At 49.5% G+C, this 22,592-nt stretch overlaps 1 protein-coding gene across 1 annotated transcript; it reads left to right on the forward strand.

Moving 5' to 3' along the window:
- The first annotated feature begins 1,197 nt into the window (after positions 1 to 1,197).
- On the forward strand, positions 1,198 to 19,507 carry SEC61A1 (SEC61 translocon subunit alpha 1). The gene is made up of 12 exons (XM_004473417.5): positions 1,198 to 1,461; positions 1,697 to 1,764; positions 4,465 to 4,530; positions 4,622 to 4,700; positions 5,666 to 5,797; positions 10,248 to 10,357; positions 10,624 to 10,777; positions 12,825 to 12,985; positions 14,310 to 14,507; positions 15,201 to 15,392; positions 15,740 to 15,816; positions 17,500 to 19,507. Exons 1-12 carry the CDS (start codon positions 1,455 to 1,457, stop codon positions 17,684 to 17,686), a joined length of 1,431 nt encoding a protein of 476 aa, XP_004473474.2. The 5' UTR covers positions 1,198 to 1,454; the 3' UTR covers positions 17,687 to 19,507.
- Positions 19,508 to 22,592: the final 3,085 nt, after the last annotated feature.

The raw sequence follows: 22,592 nt of genomic DNA on the forward strand, positions 1-22,592 counted from the left end.
GTGCCTCTGTTTTGGGATGCCACACCTGGGCCACCCACTTCACTGATTCAGGTCACCTGCCTGTCACTTTTAGTCATTTTCACTTTCCACCCCAAGTTAGGTTTAAAGCAAAGATTTACAAAACCTGCCACCAGTCAGAAATGGGAGGGAAAAGAAAAACACAAATAGGAACACCTAAATTAATACTGCAAGAAAAGTACCTTGCCACATCTGCACATATAAGCTTTACCTGTCTTGGTCAAAATTTAGCTGCAGAAAACCCCTAACTCCACAGTCAGCAGCACCCACCTATTCATTCTTTAAGTTTTCTTATCATCTCTTAGATGACTTATCACATTCAACCATATTGAGGCAGGTTAATTTATGAAAATGAGTTACAGCTGAGACCTGGCAGAAACCACGGCCGCAAGACACGTGGCGTGAAACGCCTCCAAGAAACCCCGAGGGAAAAATCCCACTAGACCCCGGCATGGAACCCCCTCTGGAATGAGAATCCTGTTTGGGGAAAGGATGTGATTCCGCCATGCCTCACCCTCAGCCTGGAGCACCCCTCCTCCCTTTCTGCTCGTCAGGATCCATCAATGTTTGGCACAAAAACTACTCCTCCAGGACCCCTGGACGCCCTGGCCGGCCAGACCATTTCCTAAGTCACCTCCACTCCTCGGACCGTCTGCCCGTCGGGGACTCTTCCTATTTGTCCTCAGAGAGCAGGGACCGGGCAGGAGTCATTTCTGGGGCCCCACAACCTGAACTAGCCTCCGGATTTGCGGAATGACTCAACAAACGAGGGTGTTCCGTGACCCGCCAGCCTGTACCCCATTCAACAATAATCAAGAACCGTCTACGGCCCCGAGCTGCGCCGGCGCTGGGAACAAGGGCCCCTGCTCAAAAGAGCTCACAATCTACGGAGGGCGTGGGCGAACACAATTCGCTAACTTCATAGAGCTGTAAGTGCTGCGCGCGGCCCGGAAGGACCCCGCGACACCGTCTCGCTCGCACAGCTGCGCGCGCAAACACACGGCGCCGGCGTTTGTCTCAGCGCCCCTATCACCCCCACACCTCCCGCCTCGCGCTCTAGCGAGTCGCCGGGGTCCACGCAGCCGCACACTCCCAATCTCGGCGTGCCCCACGGCCCGCCCCCGGCGCCGCGCCATCTTCCCCTCAGGCCCGGGAGCCGCGCTGCATGCCGGGAGTTGTGGTCTCGCGGGAGGCGGCGGACGCGGCGGGCGGCCTGCGGCGCGTGGCAGGAAGCGGAAGCGGCCTGCGGCCCCGCCCCTGCCCCGCCCCTGCCCCGCCCCGCGCCGTGTCGCGCCGCGCCGCTCGCCGTGGGCTAGCACTGACGTGTCTCTCGGCCGGGGTGCTGTGCGCCGGGGGAGGCTGCGCCGAGGGCTGCGTCGCCTCTCTGGGAGTGGAACGGAGTCGAAGCGGGAGCTGGAGCCCGAGCAGCCGCCGTCATGGCGAGTGAGTACCCCAGGGGCAGCCCCGGCCCCGCCAGCACGCATCACGACCCCCTTGCCCTCACCCTTCGGTGCGGGCGCCCACCGACCAAGCCTGCCCGGGTCCCTGCATAGTGAGGCTCGCGACCCCCGGCCCTCCTCCGGAGTGCCCGCGCTCCTGCTTTAACTCCGGGTGGGCCTCGCCGGGTAGCGCGGAAGGTTTCTCTTTGCGCTAACTCTTCTCGTTTCTTCCCTCAAAGTCAAATTTCTTGAAGTCATCAAGCCCTTCTGTGTCATCCTGCCGGAAATTCAGAAGCCAGAGAGGAAAGTAAGTTCCCCAAATCGCCCTCGGCGAAGGCTTCCCGAAAGTGGCTAGGCGCTCGGAGTTTATTTACACCGTAACTAAAAAATGGCTTCGGGACGCCTGATGGCACTCACTCTCCTTTCTCTTGCCCCTGGAGTGTAGCCGTGTATATCGTGGTGGTCCTAGACTTTGTGGAAAGATGACTCGTCTGTGTGGGAATTCCCACCGAAATCATCGTGCTTACTTGGAATGTCTTTTGTGGGTGTGAACAAAAGACTCGGCTTTGCCCTTTCCCCAAAATGGGTCCTGGCCGTGCATGAATGAGGCCGCAAAGGCCTCGGTTAGGCTACCCGGATTGAGTTGCCCGCTCCTTCTTCACTCCCAACAGGAGCAGATAATGGAGAGGTTTTTCCTAGGAGATGCGCTTGGGTAAAAGGAGTTAATTAGTGGGGTAAAAGGAGTTAGGAGCAGCTACTTTATTCTGTACAGATGAGGTTATACCTTTTATATAGGCTGTTACATTACGGAGAATTAAAGGCATTTTACAAAGTCTGCAGCTTTTTACAGCAGGTGCATCCAAACGATAGATAGAAATGTTGAGAGCCCTATGTTGATATTTACCTGAATTTCTATTGCTGCACAGCTACAGCCAAGACGGTGAGTGTTGCCAAATAAAAGTAAGGTATTTGGGCAACAAAGAAAGTTTCGCTAGATTTGTAAATTAAAGGTAATAAATGGTAAAAGATTTTTGTCTCTTCACCTTCTTTTAAGAGTATTGTTGATGCAGTCACATATGTTTATGTGTAGTTGATATCAGCAGAGACACTTGGGTTCTTGGAGTCTACTTTAATTTAAAATCATTTCATGTAAATGCCCCTCATCGGTGCTCCTTTGATGGGCTAATTTCTCTAGTGATTTGCAAAGCTCTCTGCCCCAGCAGAGTGGAAAGGGCCTGGCTCTGGAGCCAGGCAAGCCTGAGTTCCACTCATCACACAACCTCTTCATAGCTGTGTGACCTTGGGCTTGTAACTAAATCTGGTAGAATGCAGCAAAGGAAATAGGTGTTGTGGCTCAGGAAGGGGTTAATGCTGATGCTTGGTGGTTTTGAAGGAGGAATAGAAGTTTTCTTGAGGGGATGGCAACAAAATAAATGCAGAGGAATAGACAGTGTGCCAAAGCTAAGAAGACAGGCTGTGTAGTATGTGTGGGCAGGGAGGGAGGGGCTGGGGTGAGTTACATGCAGTTCAGTATTGATAGAAGATAAAGGGTGGGTGAGGAGCAAGAGCAGTAAAATGGGCCAGCCAGGTTAGAAAGTCACTTTGTCGCTAAGGCGGAGGAGAGAGTTTGGTTTTGAGATTATTGTAATAGAGGGAAGACTAAGGTGGTGGTGACGGAGACAAGGATGGATTTAAGGGGTCGACTAGACAAGACTTGGATAAAGAGCTTTTCAAGTTTTGATGTTGAATTTGGTTTTATCCAGGAGAGGAGACACGGTCATGAAGAATGAAGAGTCTTGTAAAAATTATCCACTTCTCTTTCTCCGCTAAGAATCATTTCGTTCTGAAATGATGTCACCTCCCCTGGCCTACTTCTAATTTCTTTTTGTGGCATAGATGACAGGGAGGAGGGGGGCAGTCTCAAAGGGAAAAAGAGCTCCGGGAACTCCCAGTGCCATTGTGTGGTGGTTGTGGCCTGCCCAAAGTGTGCCACAGTATCTAGATGGCAGGGGTCTGCAGCTTTTTTTCTGAGCAGAGAGCCAGAACATGCTCCCAGGGTTGGCATGGATGTCTCTTCCACTCCAGTTATTATAAAGAATTTTTTGAGAATAAGTTTTGCTCGCTTGATTCTGTCAGGTGCTCACGGTATTTGCAAGTCAGAATCCTCCATCCACACAATAATTAATGTGTTTTTGAAGCCCTTGAAAGTATTGTGGGCAGCAGGTGTTAGTGAAGACTCTTAGTTTTAGAGGCAAGAGATGGGGCAGAGAGGCACTGGGTGTGGGTCTGAGCTTTTCTAATGATACTGACTAGTTGTCTGTAAAAGGACACTAAATAGTCACCTGTCCTGCTTACTTCAGAAGATGAGAAAAAGCTTGAAAAAATATATGTTAAATAGATACTGCTAATAGTGAGTGGGTTAAACATGAAACTCCTTGTCCCCCGCACACCCCTCCCCCATAGTGTTTTATTACATTATTTTACCCTTACTTCTAGATAATACATGGTCCCGATTGAATGATCACACATTCCAAATTAGTTGAGCCCAGAATAACAATGATTTAATTCATTACAAAATCCATTCTAATGAAAAATGATTGCTGATGCCGTGTAAGGGCTGGTCTGTTTTCTGAATCACTTGCTATCATAGCATTCTTTGATTTCCAGTCTGATAACAAACAGTTAATGGCGGTGGTTGAGAGCACAAGCTTTGGGCTCAAACTCACTTCAGCTATAGGATTTGGGACCAATTATTCAGCCTTTGTAAGACTCAGAAATTCTCTTTGTAAAATAACAATAATAATCCAGGGTTGTCTGAGGATTACATGAGCTGATGTATAAGATCTTGACACCGCGCCTCATACCTGGCACTTAGGTTTGGTTTGGGGCGTTCAAGTCTTGCTTCTCTTGTGAACAGAGAAAGGGATGTGCTCTGGGTCCGTTTTTATTCATTGGCTTATGAAAATAACTTGTTTCATTTACTTTAATTCATTCTCTTCTATTATAGATTCAGTTTAAGGAGAAAGTGCTATGGACTGCTATCACCCTCTTTATCTTCTTAGTATGCTGCCAGGTAAGCACAGGTGTAATGTTCTACTGTTGGGGTGGAGGTGAGCACGGGCCAGAAATAGGTAGGCCAACTCCAGTTCTCTGCTTGTTTCTAGATCCCCCTGTTTGGTATCATGTCTTCAGACTCAGCCGACCCTTTCTATTGGATGAGAGTGATTCTGGCCTCTAACAGAGGTAGGGCTCTGGCTATCTGGGCTTTTTCTCTGTACACAGTGGACCTTACTGACCTAATTCAAAATTCAGTTAAATTAGAGTCTTTGGCTTTGTGTAGAATTCAGGAGTGTTTGTGAAGAATGCAGTTTGGAAAATAAGTGGAGAACGTTAGTGTGCTATGCTGAATAGCCCTATTAAATGTTGAATTCAGTACTGAAGCATACTGCTGTGTTCAGAATTGTTTGAATGCTGTACAAAACCTAAAATAGTCACAGAGTATAAAAGTCGTGTGCTTTTTAAACACATGAAATGATGACATTTCTATTTTTCTCATGTTTTGATAACATTCTTTAGAATATGCAATTTGTTTCTCAGCTTCATCTGTTTTCCTAGCTATAGGTTATGTGTCTGTGTCAAAAAATACATAGGACAGTGTTTTGTATACTCACAACCAGCTACCTATTGGGGGACTTGGAAATGTGTACCAAATGGTGAGATTGTATTTGACTAACTCATTTTTAAATATATAGTTCAAATTAAATTCCAAATCAGTTGGAAGTATTGCTCATTTTAACATAATAGAAGTAGCAGTTTGTTCACAACTAGATGGAATTGTACAGGCCCCCATTCCTGACTCTGGGAATTATTGACTGTTACTCTTTTTTATTAACCAATAAAGAGTTGAACCTTTCTTATCTCTATAAAACTAAAACTGCTAAGGTGAATGTAAATGCTGCCTCTGTTCAGACACCATATGACTTCCTAAATAGAATAAAACCTTCCCTGGCAGGCTGGCCAGAGTAAATTGAATTATACTCCAACTGTTGATATTTTGGGGGTTTTCTCTATATTGAATGCTGACACCAAATTGAAACACCTTGGATAGTATAAGGGGGACCCAGTCAAATTCTGCTCATTCATTCTCTGGACACTGTACAGCTGTTCAAGCTAACATTGGCTGGCTTTTGCTTCCCCCTTTCCTCAAGGCACACTGATGGAGCTGGGGATCTCTCCCATTGTCACCTCCGGCCTGATCATGCAGCTCTTGGCTGGTGCAAAAATAATCGAGGTCGGTGACACCCCAAAAGACCGAGCTCTCTTCAATGGAGCCCAAAAGTGTAAGTGAGATTGTGAATAAAGTCCAGATGTCTATATTTAAGAATTTGAACCTGCTGTATATATAAAGTTTGGGGAGCCAAAGTAGTTTTCTTCTTAGGATGTAGCCTCCTTGGCTCGCCCACCCTCTCAGTGCTTCGTGTCCTGTATTATAGTAAGACACCACTTCTGGCTGAGTGTCTTAATTTGCCAAAGGGCTGCCAATGCAGAGTACTGAAATGGGTTGCCTTTTATCATGAGAAGATTTTTTTCTTTGTTTTTAAAGACGTTTTAGATTACATAAAAGTTATGTCAAAAATATAAGGGATTCCCACCCCTGACCCTCCCACACTTTCTCCCATTAACAACACTTTTCATTAGTGTGATATATTTATTACATATAATGAACACATATTGCAGCATTGCCACTAACCATGGTCTATAGCTTACATTATGGTTTACATTTTGCATTGCACAACTTTATAGGTTTTGACAAAATGTATAATGGCTTGTATTCGTCATTGAAATATCATACAGAACAATTCCAGTGTCCCCAAAATGCCCCATGTTACACCTCTTCTTCCCTCTAACTCCCCTCACAACCTCTGATGACCACTGTCTTTATATCAATGTTAAAAGTTCTTCCATTACTAGAATAATAAAAGCAAATCTACTTTGGTCCATAGTTGCATTCCTCCCTTATGTTTGTTCATTCCTCAGTCTTGAGGATTCGGGGATGGTGATGCCCATTCTGCTTTCATTTGAGAGGGTGCTTAGATCACATGGGGCAGATGGATGGAACTGTCTTGCTTGCAGTTGTATACACTCTGTTTTTGGGAATGGACATTGTCCATCATCACCCTTTCGTTAGTTGTCCTGGGCGAATTCGGTGAACTGGAGAGTAGGTGTTGGATGCAACTCTGCTGAGATTCAGGGCTCATTTGAAGAGCCAAAAGATTTAAGTCTTTGAGACATATGTTTAATGGTATAGTGCCAATTATAGGTTCAAGTAAAAAGGGCAGAAGAACCATGTGTAGGGAAATTACAAATGAGTCTAACTGATACACTGGAGAGAGAGGTTATTGTATATTCCAAGGAAAGGCCCACTGACAAGGTGCTGATTTCCTGGGGTTGTCTGCCCTGCCTGTAGTGTCCAGATATCTGTCGAGGTCTCAGGAGCATCCCTGCTTGACGTACTGTTACTGTGGCAAACAGTGAGAGCCTCTTGAGACAAGAATAAGTGTAATCTCTGCATTGACCTTCTGACTCACTTTAAAATCTCTTAGCCATAAAAATTCATTTGTATTTAATATTTCCCCCTTTTGGTCAAAGTCGTTTTCCAAATGCATTGCTAATTGGCGCTTGGTAATAATCCCTTGGTGCCAGGGAGGCCCATTCCCAGGACTCATGTCCCTCACCAGGGAGAAGGCAGTGAGCTTATATACTGAGTTTGGCTTAGACAGAGGCCACATTTGATTAACGAGGTTTTCAGGAGGTAACTCTTAGGCAATATATATTACTAGGTTAAGTTTCAGTTTTATAAGAATAAAGTTCATAAGTATAAGCACTAGAAGAATATCAAGGGCCTGCCATACTGGTATATCCTCTTTTACTAGGCACTGCCTATGTACTCTAGAGATTCTTGCCTCTATTAGAGAACATAGGAGGACTCCCCAGGATGGGAATTTAATATTTTTTTGGTTATTGTTTGGGTCTCCACCCACTCAAGATATCACCCCATGACCACAAAACGTTCATATTCCATAAAGGCATGCCCAAGGTGCTTCTTCCCCCACCACTGACAGGAGCTTCGGGTTACAGAAAAGTCACATTGAAAATATAAGGGGTTCCCATATACTACTACTCCTTCCCCCTCACATTTTCTCCTATAGTAACATCTTGTATGAGTATGGTAAGTTTTTTACAATTGATGTACCAGTATTGAAGCATTGCCACTAACCATGGTAGTGGTTTACATTATGCTTTATATTTTTTACTGTACAGTTTTACAGGTTTTGACAAAATGTATAATGGCCTGTATCCATCATTGCAAAATCATGCAGAACAAATGCCCTTTGTTCCACCTATGCTTCCCACCCCCTCTCCTAGGAACCTGTGGTAACCACTAAGTAATGAGAATTTCATTAGAAGAAAATCTTGTAGTTCCAAGGCCGTGGAATGTCCAAATCAAGGCACCATCAGAGATGCTTTCTTACCAAGGCAGTCTGCTGGCAGTTCCCGTAGTCCTGCCACCCGGCATGGCAAGGCAGGGTGGCAGCCAGTCTCCCAGGGTCCCTGCTCTTCCCCTCGAGGTTCACCTTCTCTCAGAGCTCAGCACTGGGCTATCAGACATATGGCTCCTCGCTTTCCAGGCCTCCTCGCTCGGCCTCGGTTGCTCAGCTTTCTCCCCGAGTTCAGCTGTGGGCGGTCAGCATACGGCAGGGGTCATGGCAGCCTTGAGCTGTTCCCTGGGCCCCTCGGGCCGCTTTCTGGGCCTCTGTGCTCTGTTGATTTCAGACTCCAGGACCTCTCTCTGCCTCTCAGGGTTTCTCTGTCTTCCAGCAGTCCTCTCTCACATGGTCAGGTCAAATGGAAAGTTACCTTTTCTGTGTCTCTTCTGTGTGTTTTGAGTTTATGTAAGATCTAACAAGAGGGCAAAGACCCAACCTGTGTCACGCCTCGTTGTCATAGTCTAATCAGAAGCGATGTTGTCAAGGTCCTTTAACTGAATCTAACGCAACCATGGGGTCTCACACCCATAGGAATGGATTAGTTCAAAACCATCTGGCAGATTCACAAGGTTCAAACTCACAGCAAGCAAAGGAGCAAGGCGCTTGGGATGGGCTGGAGAAGGCAGGGTGAGAGTCTTCAGAGGGCCCCAGAGGCTGCACAGTGAGTGAAGAAGGCGGTTTGGAAGACCCTCTTGGCTGCCCTGTGCACTGGCCACGGGACCTTGGACCAGTCAGTCCATTGCCCTGCACCTCGTTTTCCTTACCATTGCAGAGGGGAGAGTATCTGTTTCACAGCTGCTGTAAGAATGAAATGATGCGTGTGAAATATCTCCCACTGCCTGGCAGGCAGGCATTATTGGCAAGTGTTTTTCCTTTTTCTGGGAGTTTAAAGGGATTTAACAGAGAGAAAGCCTATCCTCTCATCCCAAGTCTCCTCTTCACTAGAACTGTTTTCTGTGTCTTGAGGGAAAGTTTGATGGTAACTCTTACGTCTCGGTTTCTTCATCTGTAAAACGGCAATAGTCATCTTTGCATCATGGCAAACAGTAAATGCTAGTAACCATATCCAGCCATCAGGATTAACCACGCTCAGTCTGCCACTATTAACCAAAGGGTATTAATTGAAAAACAGTATTTCGCATTTCCTATCTAGAGTTTCTTCCACAGCAGTATATTTTACAGATCTTAAGTTAGTGGGGAAAATACTTGAGCAAGAAATTAAACTTGTCAGTTTCAGGCACAAATCAAGATATTAGAATATATATGCATATATACACACTTTGCTTTTCAGATAGTGTAGATCAGTTTTTACTTTGGTCTCTATCAGTTTTTTAACATTTATCTGTCTTAAGAGTCCAATGTTAATGAACACTTTTAAAAGTTTTAATTTATTTTTTTGTTTTATTTCTTTTTGTTGAGCACTTTTTAAAAAGTCAAATAGGGACTGTTTTTGGATACTTTGGAGTAAAAAAATTTTTTTATTTGACAGGCTAAGCAGAAAAGCTGAAATTGAAGACACACAAAGTTATACTTAGAGTTCCATGAAGTATTTAGGAATCTATAAAAGTGTGGCAATTTTATTATGCCTAACAACGAAGTATGAGAGTCACTAAAGGAAGACAGTCCAGAAAAAAGGAGAGCTGCTATTAGATGAAAAAATAGCTTGGTAGCATTGGAAATGTGAATAGCACCTAAATGGATGGCGTAGTGGCATTTTTTTCCTCTTTAGAAAACACATTGAATAAAAACTTGGGGGGATCCACTTTATTTTAAAGTTAATAATGCCTGTTCTGGACTCAGGCCAGGATGGCGAGCCTTTAGAGGGGGTGCAGGGGTATAGTTCACTTCATGAGCTCTCCACATCCCAGGTCATCTGACGCTGAATTTGGGTGCTGTAGGTTTGGGGCATTGCCAGATTGTGTGCCTCTGGATCTTTTCTTGAGGAATTTTGCTTCCTGATTTGCTGTCAGAACTAGATTTGCCCAATTTAAAGGCTGCCACTATTCCATTCCTAAAAGGAAAGTGAGTTTAGGAAAAGGCGAAATTAAAGCATGCATACTTTTAATTAAAAGGCATTTGAGGTACCTGTGTGCCAGTGATGCGGCAATTGAGTGTTTCCTCCATAGCTGGAAATTTCCCATCTTTGCCCGAGCGCCTGGCATTGAGTAAATGTTCAGTCCCTGCTTTGTCTGCACCTGTGCGGCATTGTGCTTTACGAACACAGTTTTCTTTTGACTTCTAGTATTTGGCATGATCATTACCATTGGCCAGTCTATTGTGTACGTGATGACCGGAATGTATGGGGACCCTTCAGAAATGGGTGCTGGAATCTGCCTGCTCATCACCATCCAGGTAATTGCCATGTAAAATCCCGCCTTCTGAGTAGCCCCTGGTGCTGACAGCTCTCTGTGCCAAGTCTGGCCCACATGTAAAAGGGGTTCTTTATGGAGCAGAGGCAAAGAGCCTGCGTCTGCCTTTGTGAATTCACAGTAGGGAGGCTCTACTAACCGATAACTGCGGGTGGAGAGAGTATCCAGGAAGAGAAGAACCACGTCGGTGGTAAGCAGTATTGCGCAGTCTATTTGGGTTTCCTTACTTTTTAAAAAAAATTTTTTCAGCTCTTTGTTGCTGGATTAATTGTCCTACTTTTGGATGAACTCCTACAAAAAGGGTACGGCCTGGGCTCTGGAATCTCCCTTTTCATCGCAACCAACATCTGCGAGACCATCGTGTGGAAGGCGTTCAGCCCCACCACCGTCAACACTGGCCGAGGTGAGGGCGTGGGCTTCCCGGGGGCAGGGCAGCCGGCAGGGTCCCCCAGTCCGCAGAAGAAGCACCTCCGTTTTAGGTATAGCTCTTCTGGCTTTTCTGAAAACATGTTTAAAACACAGGTTTATCCTCAGGATGATATGTAACTTGGAGTTTTCACGTAAGGATATCTCGTGGACATTTGCCGTGCTGGAACACATCCTCCTGCCTCCTCAGCATAGCATGAACCTGCATTGCAAAGATGGAACGACAGTTAACCATCTTCTTCTGATGGAAATGATTTAGGTCATTTCTGGGTTTGTTTTTTTTTTTTTGCTGTTACAGACATTGGATATTGAAACTGAACCCCCTCATACAATCATCTATTCCTATTTTTGTAGTTGCTCTCAGTGACTGAGTTTCTAAAAATGGAATTACTGAGCCAAAGCACTCAGTCACACTAGGGCTGCTGTGAAAAGGAGGCTTGGGCTTGGAGTTCGAAGCCAGAGTTCAGGTCCTCGCTGTGCCCGATGGTAGTTACTGAGGTGACTGGGCAGATCCCTTCAGCTCCGAACCGGGGCTGCCCGGATCACATACGACAAAAGAAGTAACGCGGAATTACCAGGTGCCTGGCTCACAGCAGATATACAGTCTCTGCATCCTTGAAGGGTGCTATGGAAATCTTGTTACAGAAGATGTTTTTAGATTAAAAAATCTCTAAGCATGCCAGATCAGGAGAAACTTAGGAAAAGGAAATAATCTTTTTTCATCATGAAACATGTTCTTGACTCAAAAGAGTCATGTGAGAAATAGATCTTCGTACACGTTTGAGCACTTTATTTGAACTGAATGGTAGCAGAATTCCTTACCTCCAGAGACCATCCTACCCCATTAGTGAGGCTGAACCCTGGATAAGTGAAGGCCATGTGTACCTAACCCATTACCATAAAAAAAGAGTTTGACTTGAGGTAGAGGGTGTCAGGGGAGTCTTGGAAAAGAACCAATGAATGACCACCACAGGTTTAAGTGAGGAAGCCACTGAGTCACGACAGGGTCTTTATTCACAGAAACTATATCCTGAGAATTTGAGGAGCAGGAAATGAAAGTGCCACTTAGATGGTCTTTGTGAAATTCCCCCTCCATGGTCTGGGAAGGACTGGAGGGAGAAGGACCTGTGGTTCTAGCTGTCGAGCTTTAGTAACTGGACAAAAATGCTCGCCTGGGGTGATGCCAAAGACAGGAACTTCTGACTTCCAACAACAAAGTTTGCATTATACAAACTTTTTGTATAATGTATTATTGTTTCTTACTTTAGCTTTTAGCTCATGTAAATTTCTTGGCATTTCTAAAATATCTAGGCCTTAATAACGCTTCTGCCGGGCAGCTTCCTTTCACTTACCTCTCTGTTGTCTCACCCCTCAGATTGGGTACCTTCTTGTTTCCTTCACTCCCTCAGAAAGCATGCCCTACCTACTTCCTGGCTTTTTTTTCCTAGCTGTGCTACCAGCTCTGCCTCTTTTAGCACCATCTTGCTGTCTGGCACCAGCCTTGGCATATGTGTGGTTTGCTTCTGCTTTCCACGGGGCACCGATGGGCGTGCAGCTTCCGCCCAGCTTATACCAGTCAGCGTAAGGATAGGAGCTCCCTTGAAATGGAGCCTTTCCTTCCTGGTTGCTGCCAGAGCAGTGGATTTGTCAGCTTTGCACCCCCACATAAGTGTATGGCCCCTTCCAGCAGACCTTGCTTTTATGATTTTGTGGTTGGTGATTGTCATGCCACCCTCTGGCAGCCATTGACTTATGCAGGCCCAATAGACGAGGTCCATTAACATAGCTCAAAAAAAAAAAGTAGAACATTCCCTTTCTGTGATTTGAAATCTCTACAGAAAAAAAATCACAGTGAAGGCTGAGAAAAAGCCATACCATCTCCTTGTGGTTGCAGGAGCTGGCACCATGAATCTTGTAACCAATTCTGTTTTCCTCCGTTTTTTATCTTGACCACTAAGAAGCCAAGAGCCAGGCTGCTTTGCTCGTTTGTTCCTTTACCCAGTGCATTCCTTCTTTACCCACAGGAATGGAGTTTGAAGGAGCCATCATTGCACTCTTCCACCTGCTGGCCACGCGCACGGACAAAGTCCGAGCGCTTCGCGAGGCCTTCTACCGCCAGAATCTGCCCAACCTCATGAACCTCATTGCCACCATCTTTGTCTTTGCAGTAGTCATCTACTTCCAGGTGCGTCTGCCTCCAGCTGGGGGTGGCTTGATGGCCTGGATCTGAGAGTAAGGGTTCCTTGGTGTGCGTGCCCCCCACCATATGATGTGATGGCATTCAGGCTGGATGGGTGTGTCCCATTGAGCCGATGGGACTTGCCTGGCCGAAACAAAATTGAGACCCATCTAAAATCATGGTCCTTTGAGTGGGACCTGTGCAGAGGATAAGCTGTATTTTCCTAGTTCTTAGTTCAAGAGACGAGCTCTGCTTTGGTTTTAAGAGCCTCCATTCCTCCTGGGTGAGAAAATGAGCAGATTGTCAGAGAAGCTGGGACCCAGGGCAGATTGTTAGCACGCCTGCCAGCTCTAAAACCTAACTGCTGTCTTTTTCACCCCCACAGGGGAGGATATTTTTAGGAAACATCTTCACTTTGGAAAAGACCATTCCTTTCTTCCTGCCTCTAAAATTATCAGCCTGGGTCACTTGCTTGAGTTCTGAACTGCCAGTTGCTTTTTCATAGTTGGATCGATCTTGGCATTTTTCTATCACCCACTTTATATTCTGATATCCATTGAAAAGGGAAAGCAGTCGAAAGGGCTGTTTAGGGTTTGTGCAAATGTATACCAGCCAAATGCTTTTTCACATGTCCAGATAAATCAGTTTGTTTCTTACACAGACTTTCAGTAAGATGCCTGATGAATAACAAGCTAATTCTTTGGAGGCGTGACACGTATTTGCAGTAGTATTACTGAGTACTTATTTTAAATCCTTCATATTCTGAGCCTTGTTTTAGTTACTGGGAGTTCACAAAAGTATAAAAGAAACCCTTCCCAGTCTCTAAAGGCTTCAGAAGGAGAAGTGGTATTCATGGAAAAGTTTAGCTTTTCTGTTGATGATGAAAAACACCTAACAGCACAACGGGTCCAGGGATGTGGAAATGGTGCCATGTCGCCCTTGTCTGGGGGCCTCTGAAAGCGTAGGGAAGTAGGAAGAGTAATTTAAGATCACCACCTAGGGACGCACCCACTGTAGGGTTGGATGTGTGTCCTTCTGAGCTTTTCCTTATATTGGGACATAGGTACAGATATAATGGGGCAGGCTTTGTTCTCTGTACATGGGAGATGATTCCACTGTTCTGTGCTTTGGCCCCCTTTTCAGCCAGTCTGGAAGCTTCTCTGTGTGCCCCCAGGTGCTGAAGTGGATAAGGACGGGGCCTAAGCTCAGACCACTGGGAACCAGGGACTGCCTCCTTCAGGGCAGGCCTGCCCTTCCCCACATGGTCTGCGTTTCTGTGCAGGCAGGAATGAGGCAGCAGACGGGTTTTCTGTTCCTTTTGGCTTCTCAGGGCTTCCGCGTGGACCTGCCGATCAAGTCCGCCCGTTACAGAGGCCAGTATAACACCTACCCCATCAAGCTCTTCTACACCTCCAACATTCCCATCATCCTGCAGTCTGCGCTGGTGTCCAATCTGTACGTCATCTCCCAGATGTTGTCCGCGCGCTTCAGTGGGAACTTGCTGGTCAGCCTGCTGGGCACTTGGTCTGTAAGTATGGAATATTTTTATTTTTTGCTGTAGCTGGTTGCAGTGGTTTGCCAGCTTGTATCTTGAGTATGACCAGATTTTTCATCAAAAAATAATTTTTACTTTTTTTTTAAAAAAGATTTATTTACTTATTTCTCTCCCCTTCCCCCTGTTGTCTGCTTTCTGTCCATTCGCTGTGTTCTCTGTCTGCTTGTATTCTCATCAGGTGGCACTGGGGATCTGTGTCTCTTCTTGTTGCGTCATCTTGCTGTGTCAGCTCTGTGTGTGTGTGTGGCACCACTCCTGGGTGGGCTGCAGTTTTGCACAGGGCGTGCTCTCCTTGTGCAGAGGATACTCCTTGCATGGGGGGCACCCTTATGCCAGGGCATCCCTACGTGGGCTGCTGGCACTCCTTGCACGCAGCAGCACTGCGCGTGGGCCAGCTCACCACACAAGCCAGGAGGCTCTGGGTACTGAACCCTTGGACCTCCTCTGTGGTAGGCGGACTCTGTTGAGCGACATCTGCTTCCCTTCTACTTGTTCTTGTACAAACACAGCACGTTAAATTTTCTTTTCAGTGAGAAAGCAGGACTGTGAGGACTCGAGCAGAATTGTGTTTTTGCTTATTTCAGCCAAACTGTGTTGAGAACTATTTTGTCTCGAAGCTGAGGCACAGTGAAACAGGTTCACAGGCTTTCCGCCTGTTTCTCGCAGGACACCTCTTCCGGGGGCCCAGCGCGCGCTTACCCAGTGGGCGGCCTCTGCTACTACCTGTCGCCCCCGGAGTCGTTCGGCTCCGTGCTGGAGGACCCCGTCCACGCGGTCGTGTACATAGTGTTCATGCTGGGCTCCTGCGCCTTCTTCTCCAAAACCTGGATCGAAGTCTCAGGCTCTTCTGCCAAAGACGTGAGTGAATTAAAGCTCAGGGGGTGACTAATTGGGAAACTAATTTTAACCTGTTGTAGGTCTCGGGTATCAACTTGTCACCTCTACGTAAAAAAGTAGTTTGTGAATGCACACACACACCTCCCGTCCTCCTCCACCCAGGGCGTTCAGAGGCTCCAAACCCTCCAGGCAAAGCCAAACTGTAAAATGAGGCTTTTTCGGATGATTTCTTTACAGCACCTTTAAAGTTATCTATTTACTCCTTGATTATTATTTAAGTGCCAGAGAAGAAAATGCATTTAAATGTCTCTCTTCCCTCCGATTTCAAACTTGATATTGAGCGTTGTCCTCTCGGTGGGCTTGTGCAGGTTGCAAAGCAGCTGAAGGAGCAGCAGATGGTGATGAGGGGCCACCGAGAGACTTCCATGGTCCACGAGCTCAATCGGTGAGTGACGGGTCGCGAGCCCCAGCCTCGGTGCGCCGGCCCAGCCTCAGCTGTGTGGGGTCTTACACATCTCATAGGCTCGGGATTCTGATTCGTTAAACTTCACCTGTGGGTTGGAGGGCGGACAAGTTCCCTGTGTCACTGATAAGAGCCTGCTAAGTACCGGACCCTGAAGGTAAAAGAATGGGCACGGCCCGTCTCCCCACAGAGAGGAACGTGGCCAGCTGCTCCCAGGGTGGTGTGGGGTGCGGTCAAAGCAGCACAGTCTCGGGGCGCGGTGGAGCCTCGTGTTGGTGCAGGCTCCAGAGGGGGGCGTCCTCTGAAGGCCACAGGCCTGCCCGGGACCGGCCAGTGGTGGAGTCCGAGCCTCGAGTCAGCCCCGAGGTGGTGCTGAGGTCAGAGAGGCCGCAGAGGCCAGGCCCAAGGGGCTCGGGCCTCTGAGGCGCTGGGAGGCTGGCCGAGGCAGCGGGACTCACGGCCTTGGAGGAGGGCGGTCCTGGTACACAAGACGCACACCCGAGAGGCAGAGGCTGCGGCCCAAGTGCGGGCCGGGGGTGGAGGGGACAGGCCACAGCTGGTGAGCTGGTCAGGGTGGGGGGCGAGGACCCCTGGGTGCTCTGCAGGCTGCATGTCTTTTTCACGTTGGAGGGAGTTGCCTGTTGACTAGTGACGATGGAGTAGTAGGTATTTTAGCTTTTCGGCCCTACGATGTCTGTCACAACTATGCGAGTTCCATCGTCACTAGAGGGTGGCCACAGACAACATAGAAACCCTTGAACTTGTGTTCCTGTGAAACTCTTAGAAAGGAAGCAGCAGCGTATGTTTGGCCAGTGGCCGTGGCTTGCCGAGCCCTCCGCTGGAGGAAGGAACCACAAGGCAAGGCAGTATTACACGTTACGGTCACGTTCCAGGCCTTCGCAGGAATGATATCATTCTCTTAGTATTAAGCCTCTAGATTTACAGTGCTGTTCAGTAGACAGATAATGTAAGTCGCATATGTAATTTTGAATTTTCTAGTAGCCATGTTAAAAAGGTAAAAAGAAACAGGTGGCATTGATTTTTTTTTTTTAGATACTTGGGGCTGGGGATTGAACCCAGTACCTCGTGTGGGAAGCCAGCGCTCAACCACGGAGCCACACTGGCTCCCCTGAGTTGGTGTTTTCATTTGCTTTGCTTTTTGTTTTTGGGTTTTTTTAGGAGGCACTGGGGACGGAACCCGTGACCTCCAATGTGGGAAACAGATGCTCAACCGCTTGAGCCACATCTGCTCCCTAACATTGATTTTAATCTTTTATTTAAACCAAAATACCATTTCAGCTTGTAATCAATGTAAGAAAAATTGTATTGAGATATCTTACATCCTTTTTTCAAATGAACTCTTCAGCACCTCGCGTGGCTTTTGCATTTACCGCCCATCTCGGTTCGGCTGTGCCCATTGCAGTGGCCACCTCTGTCCTGGGCTAGCCCCGTCCTGGACGGCACAGGTCTACTCGGGCATCAGCACTTGCGCTCAGGCTGGCACTTCCACGAGGTGGCGGGTGGCCTCCGAGCCCGGGGTTGCTGATCGCAGAAGGACGGGGGTCTGTTTCCTGTGGCCGCCCCACTCAGAGCCCGGCTCCGGGAGAGGGTCAGCTGGGAAGCACCTGCTCATGTCCCATGGCTGACGGGTCTCCCGCTCCCCAGGTACATTCCCACGGCAGCAGCCTTCGGCGGGCTGTGCATCGGCGCCCTCTCGGTCCTGGCCGACTTCCTGGGCGCCATCGGGTCTGGCACCGGCATCCTGCTCGCCGTCACCATCATTTACCAGTACTTCGAAATCTTCGTGAAGGAACAGAGTGAGGTTGGCAGCATGGGGGCCCTTCTCTTCTGAACCTCCCAAGTCCCTGGACCAAGAGGGAACCCACGCTCCCGGACTGCCCAGGAAGGGGGAGAGACCTGGCCCTGGAGAAGAACTCTTCTCACGGGAGAGTGCTGCTGTGGCCAGCGGACTTGCGTTCAATGTTTTTGGATTTCCTATTCTTTTCCATTCCATTTTGTAAAATGCTAGAAAATCGTCCAATTTGAAATTTTGTTTTTTATCCTGGCCTTGGCAGAAAGAACTTAGAAACAAGGTTTTTATTCAGCCAGGGGTATGAAAATGGTAAATAACTGTTCTCAAGTATCCATGTACTTTTTTTTTTTTTTTAAACCTTATCTGCACCTTCTCAGTGCTACACGACGTACTTCCATGGTGGGGATTTCTTGTTCTGGTTTAAGCACAAATGTTACTGAAATGCCCACGTTGCCTTTTGGCCTGAGGGAGTAAAGTGGGAGCGGACCGTGTGTTTTCTGGTGGCCTTGGGAAGCCAGCGGAGCAAAACCTTCCTTGAGCGTTGTCTCCACAGTCAGGATCGAGAGCAGCTAGCTTACTACTCTTGATGAGATTAAATCCTCTTCCCGTTTAAAGGTAGTTTTCCTGCTTTGCTTTGTTTTTGAGGACAGCCTCTTCCCAGTGTGAGGGTGGCTGTCCAGGAGCTGCTGTGGGACCATGTGCTGTGCCCGCTGGGCCTGGTGGTGCAGGGAACAGCCTGCCAGCTCCTGTCATTTCTCAGTTTAGTAACTGTTGTCCCTGATGGAGTCACGTCAGGATCCGGTGGCTGGAGTCTGGTGGAGCTGGGGTGGTCGCTGGTGAGTCTGTGCCAGGCGATTCTGGGCTCCAGCCTGGCTTCCCTTGCGATGGTTCATACTCCTTCCCCACTTGCCTCTAGAAGTGGTGGCCTCTTGGGGTAATGAGACATGGAAAGAAAGCCCTTGGTGTCCAAAAGCCACTCTACAGCCAAGGCCAGAAGCTTCCCTGTGTCTTTTTAGAACTTTTTTATTGTGCTTAGGACCAAATGCAAATAATTTAAGTGACAAGGCGCCACTGCTCTCCTCTCAACCTCAGACAGTGTTGTCCCGCTGAGAGGGGAGGGCTGGGCTCAAGGGTGCAGAGTTTACTTTTTGGCAAGTTGCTCCAGTGTTCAGTAGGAAAAAACCGAGGGGACATCTGAAGTTCTGCTCGTGCCTGACAGGCGCCTCCATCTCAGGAATCTGCCTTCCTCAGCCCTGTGGGTCGTCCCCCTCAGGGCCTTACTGTCCTCACCTGTTGGTGGCACCAAGGGTGCTTCCTCTGTGTCTAAGGAGGGAGTGCCAGAGGGGCTGCAGTCACGAGGAGCCCCTGGCAGTGGGCACATGGTGGCCTCGAGGCAAGAGTCTGCTCACAATTCAGGGCCCTTGGCTGAGGAGGGGGCGGAGTTGGTGCCCCTTCCTGGTCAGGCGAGGGCCTCTTCGGAGGCCCCCCAGCAGTGACAGGAAGCTGAGGGGGAGAAGCAGCTTGCCTAGAACCACCAGCAGGTCGGCAAGTGGCAGCACCAGGCCGGCACCACGTCTCGACCCGCAGCCCAGGGCTGACCCCCGTCACACGCGGCCTTGTCTAGACCCCATCCTGAGCATGGGGGCTCTGAGGCTGTCCTCTGCCCGCCCCGCAGAGGCGCTGCGGCCGCTGGGTCCTCCGCGCGTGGAGCTTGCTCCCCGGCCCTGTGCAGCCTGCGCGCGGCTCCCAGCCAGGGTGGGTGGGGCTGACCTGGCTTCCAGAGGACTGTCACTGTGGACGCCAAAATGGCATAACCGAGATAAGGTGAAATGACAAATAAAGCCAACTTTTTACAAGCCACCTGCACGTTTTCTTGTCTGAAATTCCATTTCATTTCCAAAAGGGCTAACGGGAAAGTGGCCCGGGCGCACCTCTGGTGTGTGTCGGGCCCGCCTGCCCTGGCTCTGCTTGGGTCCCGGAACCCGAGGTCCCCACCAGAACAGAAGCTGTTGAGGTGTCCTGCTGGGAAAGTTCCTGTTCCCTGTGGTTCCCCCCTCAGGCTCCCAGCGTGGGTTTAAGGACTCGGAGGTGATAGCCAGAGACCTCTTGGTCAGCAGATGTCCCTAGAGCCAGAGCCAGGCACATGGGCTGCTCCCAGCCCCTTCCAGAACTTTCCAGCCCCTACCTGAGCTGGAATAGGAGAGTGTGGCCTGCAGGCAGCTTTGCAGTACTAGAGACGTCAGGCTGAGTACCGCCCGCTGGCTGCCCTGCAGGTAGCTCGTCCTCGGGGCTTGCTCTCCCCTCGGGCCCGTGTCCAGCCCTTCACTTCCAGACCCCACAATCAGGGCTCAGCTCAATGACGACTCCCTGAGGGCCACCCTTGGACCACATTTAATGCCTCCGCCTCAGACCCAGCCGTGGGGAGGGGAGTGGCAGGCACGTGGCCGCCCCTCCAGCACAGAAAAGTCCCCGTTGTCGCCCCAGCACACTGCCTTCCAGGTGTCCCGACAAGGCCTCGCCCAGGCCCACCCCCAACCTGGCTGGTGCCTCCCCAGCGGGCAGGCCTGAGGGCAGCAGGCATGGGGAGAACGTCACCCTCCCCTGCTCCAGCCATGGTATTTCCACACGGGGTCTTCGAGCTTGTCCTGGAAAATAACCTGATTGCAAAGTGCCGCCGGGCCAGGGAGCGTTGCCCCAGTGGGCCCACCTGAGACACAGCCGTGGGGGACTTGCCTGCAGGCTATGCCTGAATCCTGCGTCCAGCCTGTGCCCAGGTGCAGACGTGGCCAGGCTCACCCCTCTCCCAGCACCCCTGCCCAGCCGCGGGAGCCGCCTCCAAGACCCTGGATTGGCAGCAGCAGGTCTCAGCACCCGTCAGGGCCAGCGTGGATGCGGTGAAGTGTGGACACAGACACTGTTTTGGCTTCCAAAAACTAAGACCGTGAGGTCCCCTCTCCCCCAGAAGTGCCCCAGCCTGCTGCAGCTGCCTGGGGACCCTGGGGCTGGACTGGGGACGCAGGCTGGCCATACCTGCCTTCTGCCATCTTACCCCAGGGCACAAAGCTGAGGGCACTCAGGCCTGTGCAGCGGAGGGCGGCAGACCTCAGGGTCTCACCTCGGCCCGGGGAGGGAGGGTGCTGAGAGCAGGCCAGGCCGGTGCTGGGCTCACGTTTCCTGCACGTGGTATCACATCACCCTCTGCAGAGAACTGGGGAGAAACAGCTGTCCCCACTTCACAGGTGAAGAAACAGGCCCCAGGAGGTTGTGTGTGGCTCAAGGCTGTACAGCCCCTGAGCGGCAGTGCCAGGACGTCTGTGCCCTGAGGAGCCTGAGGCACCCAGAGCTCCCGGAGCTCCCACTGGGCCTGCCTGCAGGCTGCGCCGCAGCGGGGCCTAGTTGGGACGATGAAGGGAGTCTGCGGAGCTGTCCCTCACCCCCCAGGCTGCTGTCTCCCAAGCCCCTCTGGGGGAGCCTGCCCTTGGCATACCCAGCAGCCCCCAACTAAGCTGCCACCCCCTTCTCCAGGCGCCAGGCTCCACCACCTCCCTCTACAAGCAGTCACCCCTCCCTCATCCATTCCCCAGCCTGCTCAAACCAACCTCCCGCTGAAAGCCGTGCCTGGGCCCTGGGCCCGGCCAGGCTAGGAATGGGACTTCTGGAAGCTCGAGTGGGAAGACTTCCCATCCCCGTCCAGAAGAGCTGGCCCACGGCCTGGGGAGGAGCAGGTCCCGGCCTGGACATCCTTGCCCACCGAGAGTCTGGAGAGTTCCAGAGGCACCCCTGCCTGAGGGCTGTGACTTTGGGCCTCCCCAGTGCACCGCCGCGTAGGCCATGCCTTCCATTCAACAGGCCCAGCCGAGCACCTGCCAAATGCCAGCCCCTGTGCTTCCCGCCCTCAAAGCTCATGTCCACCAGGTCTTGGGACCTTTCCCCAGAGTCTCCCCATCTACCTGCCCACCAACTCCTGTTCTTTTCTTTTTTTAAAAATTTTTTTATTTCTCTACCCTCCCCCCCATTGTCCGCTCTCTGTGTCCATTCACTGTATGTTTTTCTGTGTCCACTTGTATTCTCGTCAGCAGCCCCGGGAATCTGTCTCTTTTTGTTGCATCATCTTGCTGTGTCAGCTCTCCGTGTGTGCAGCACCACTCCTGGGCAGGCTGTGCTTTTTTCGCATGGGGCAGCTCTCCTGACAGGGGCACACTCCTTGCACGTGGGGCTCCCCTACGCGGGGGGACACCCCTGTGTGGCACGGCACTCCTTGGGCGCATCAGCACTGCGCGTGGGCCAGCTCATCATGCAGGGCCTCCCATATGGTAGGTGTACGCGCTATCAGTTGAGCCAAATCCGCGTCCCTACTCCTCCTGCTCCTCTTGAACGCTCAGCTCAAGCGTGGAACTATTTAACGCCCATCAGAACAGCACTCAATATGTAAATTACAGCACCTCCAGACTGTTGGAGGGGAGCTAGGAGAACTCTATATACCAAGTTAGGAACATCTCCACAATGTACTGTTGAGGGGGCAAAAAAAAAAAAAGCACAGCAGTGTGTGTAAGGTGCTACTATATGTTTTTTTAAAAAAAGGGTGGGGGATAAAAACAGACTGCTTTGGGAAAAGGTCTGGCAATTTCTTATAAAGCTAAATGTAAATATACCCATGACCCAGCAATTCCATGCCTGGGTATTTACCCAAGAGAAATAAAAATACACATCTATACAAAAACTTACAAAATGTTCACATAGTCCTTATTCAAAATAGCTGAAAACTGGGAACAGCCCAGATGTCCACCAACAGGTGACCTGGAGAACAAAGAGTGGTACATCCGTCCAACAGTATATTACCCACCAATGAAAAAAAGGAATGGATCGCCTATACACGCCACCACGTACATGAATCCCCAAAGCAGTATTCTAAGTCAAAGAAACCAATCCCGAAAGAGTACATACA

The sequence above is a fragment of the Dasypus novemcinctus genome, chromosome 26 (assembly GCF_030445035.2).
Source record: "Dasypus novemcinctus isolate mDasNov1 chromosome 26, mDasNov1.1.hap2, whole genome shotgun sequence".
NCBI classification, from domain to species: domain Eukaryota; kingdom Metazoa; phylum Chordata; class Mammalia; order Cingulata; family Dasypodidae; genus Dasypus; species Dasypus novemcinctus.

Bases quoted from the DNA above. Each gene is read 5' to 3' on its own strand.
- SEC61A1 (XM_004473417.5), top strand. The intron at 10,358-10,623 runs GTAATTGCCATG...AAATTTTTTCAG, and splicing joins GCCTGCTCATCACCATCCAG to CTCTTTGTTGCTGGATTAAT. The intron at 15,817-17,499 runs GTGAGTGACGGG...CCCGCTCCCCAG, and splicing joins ATGGTCCACGAGCTCAATCG to GTACATTCCCACGGCAGCAG.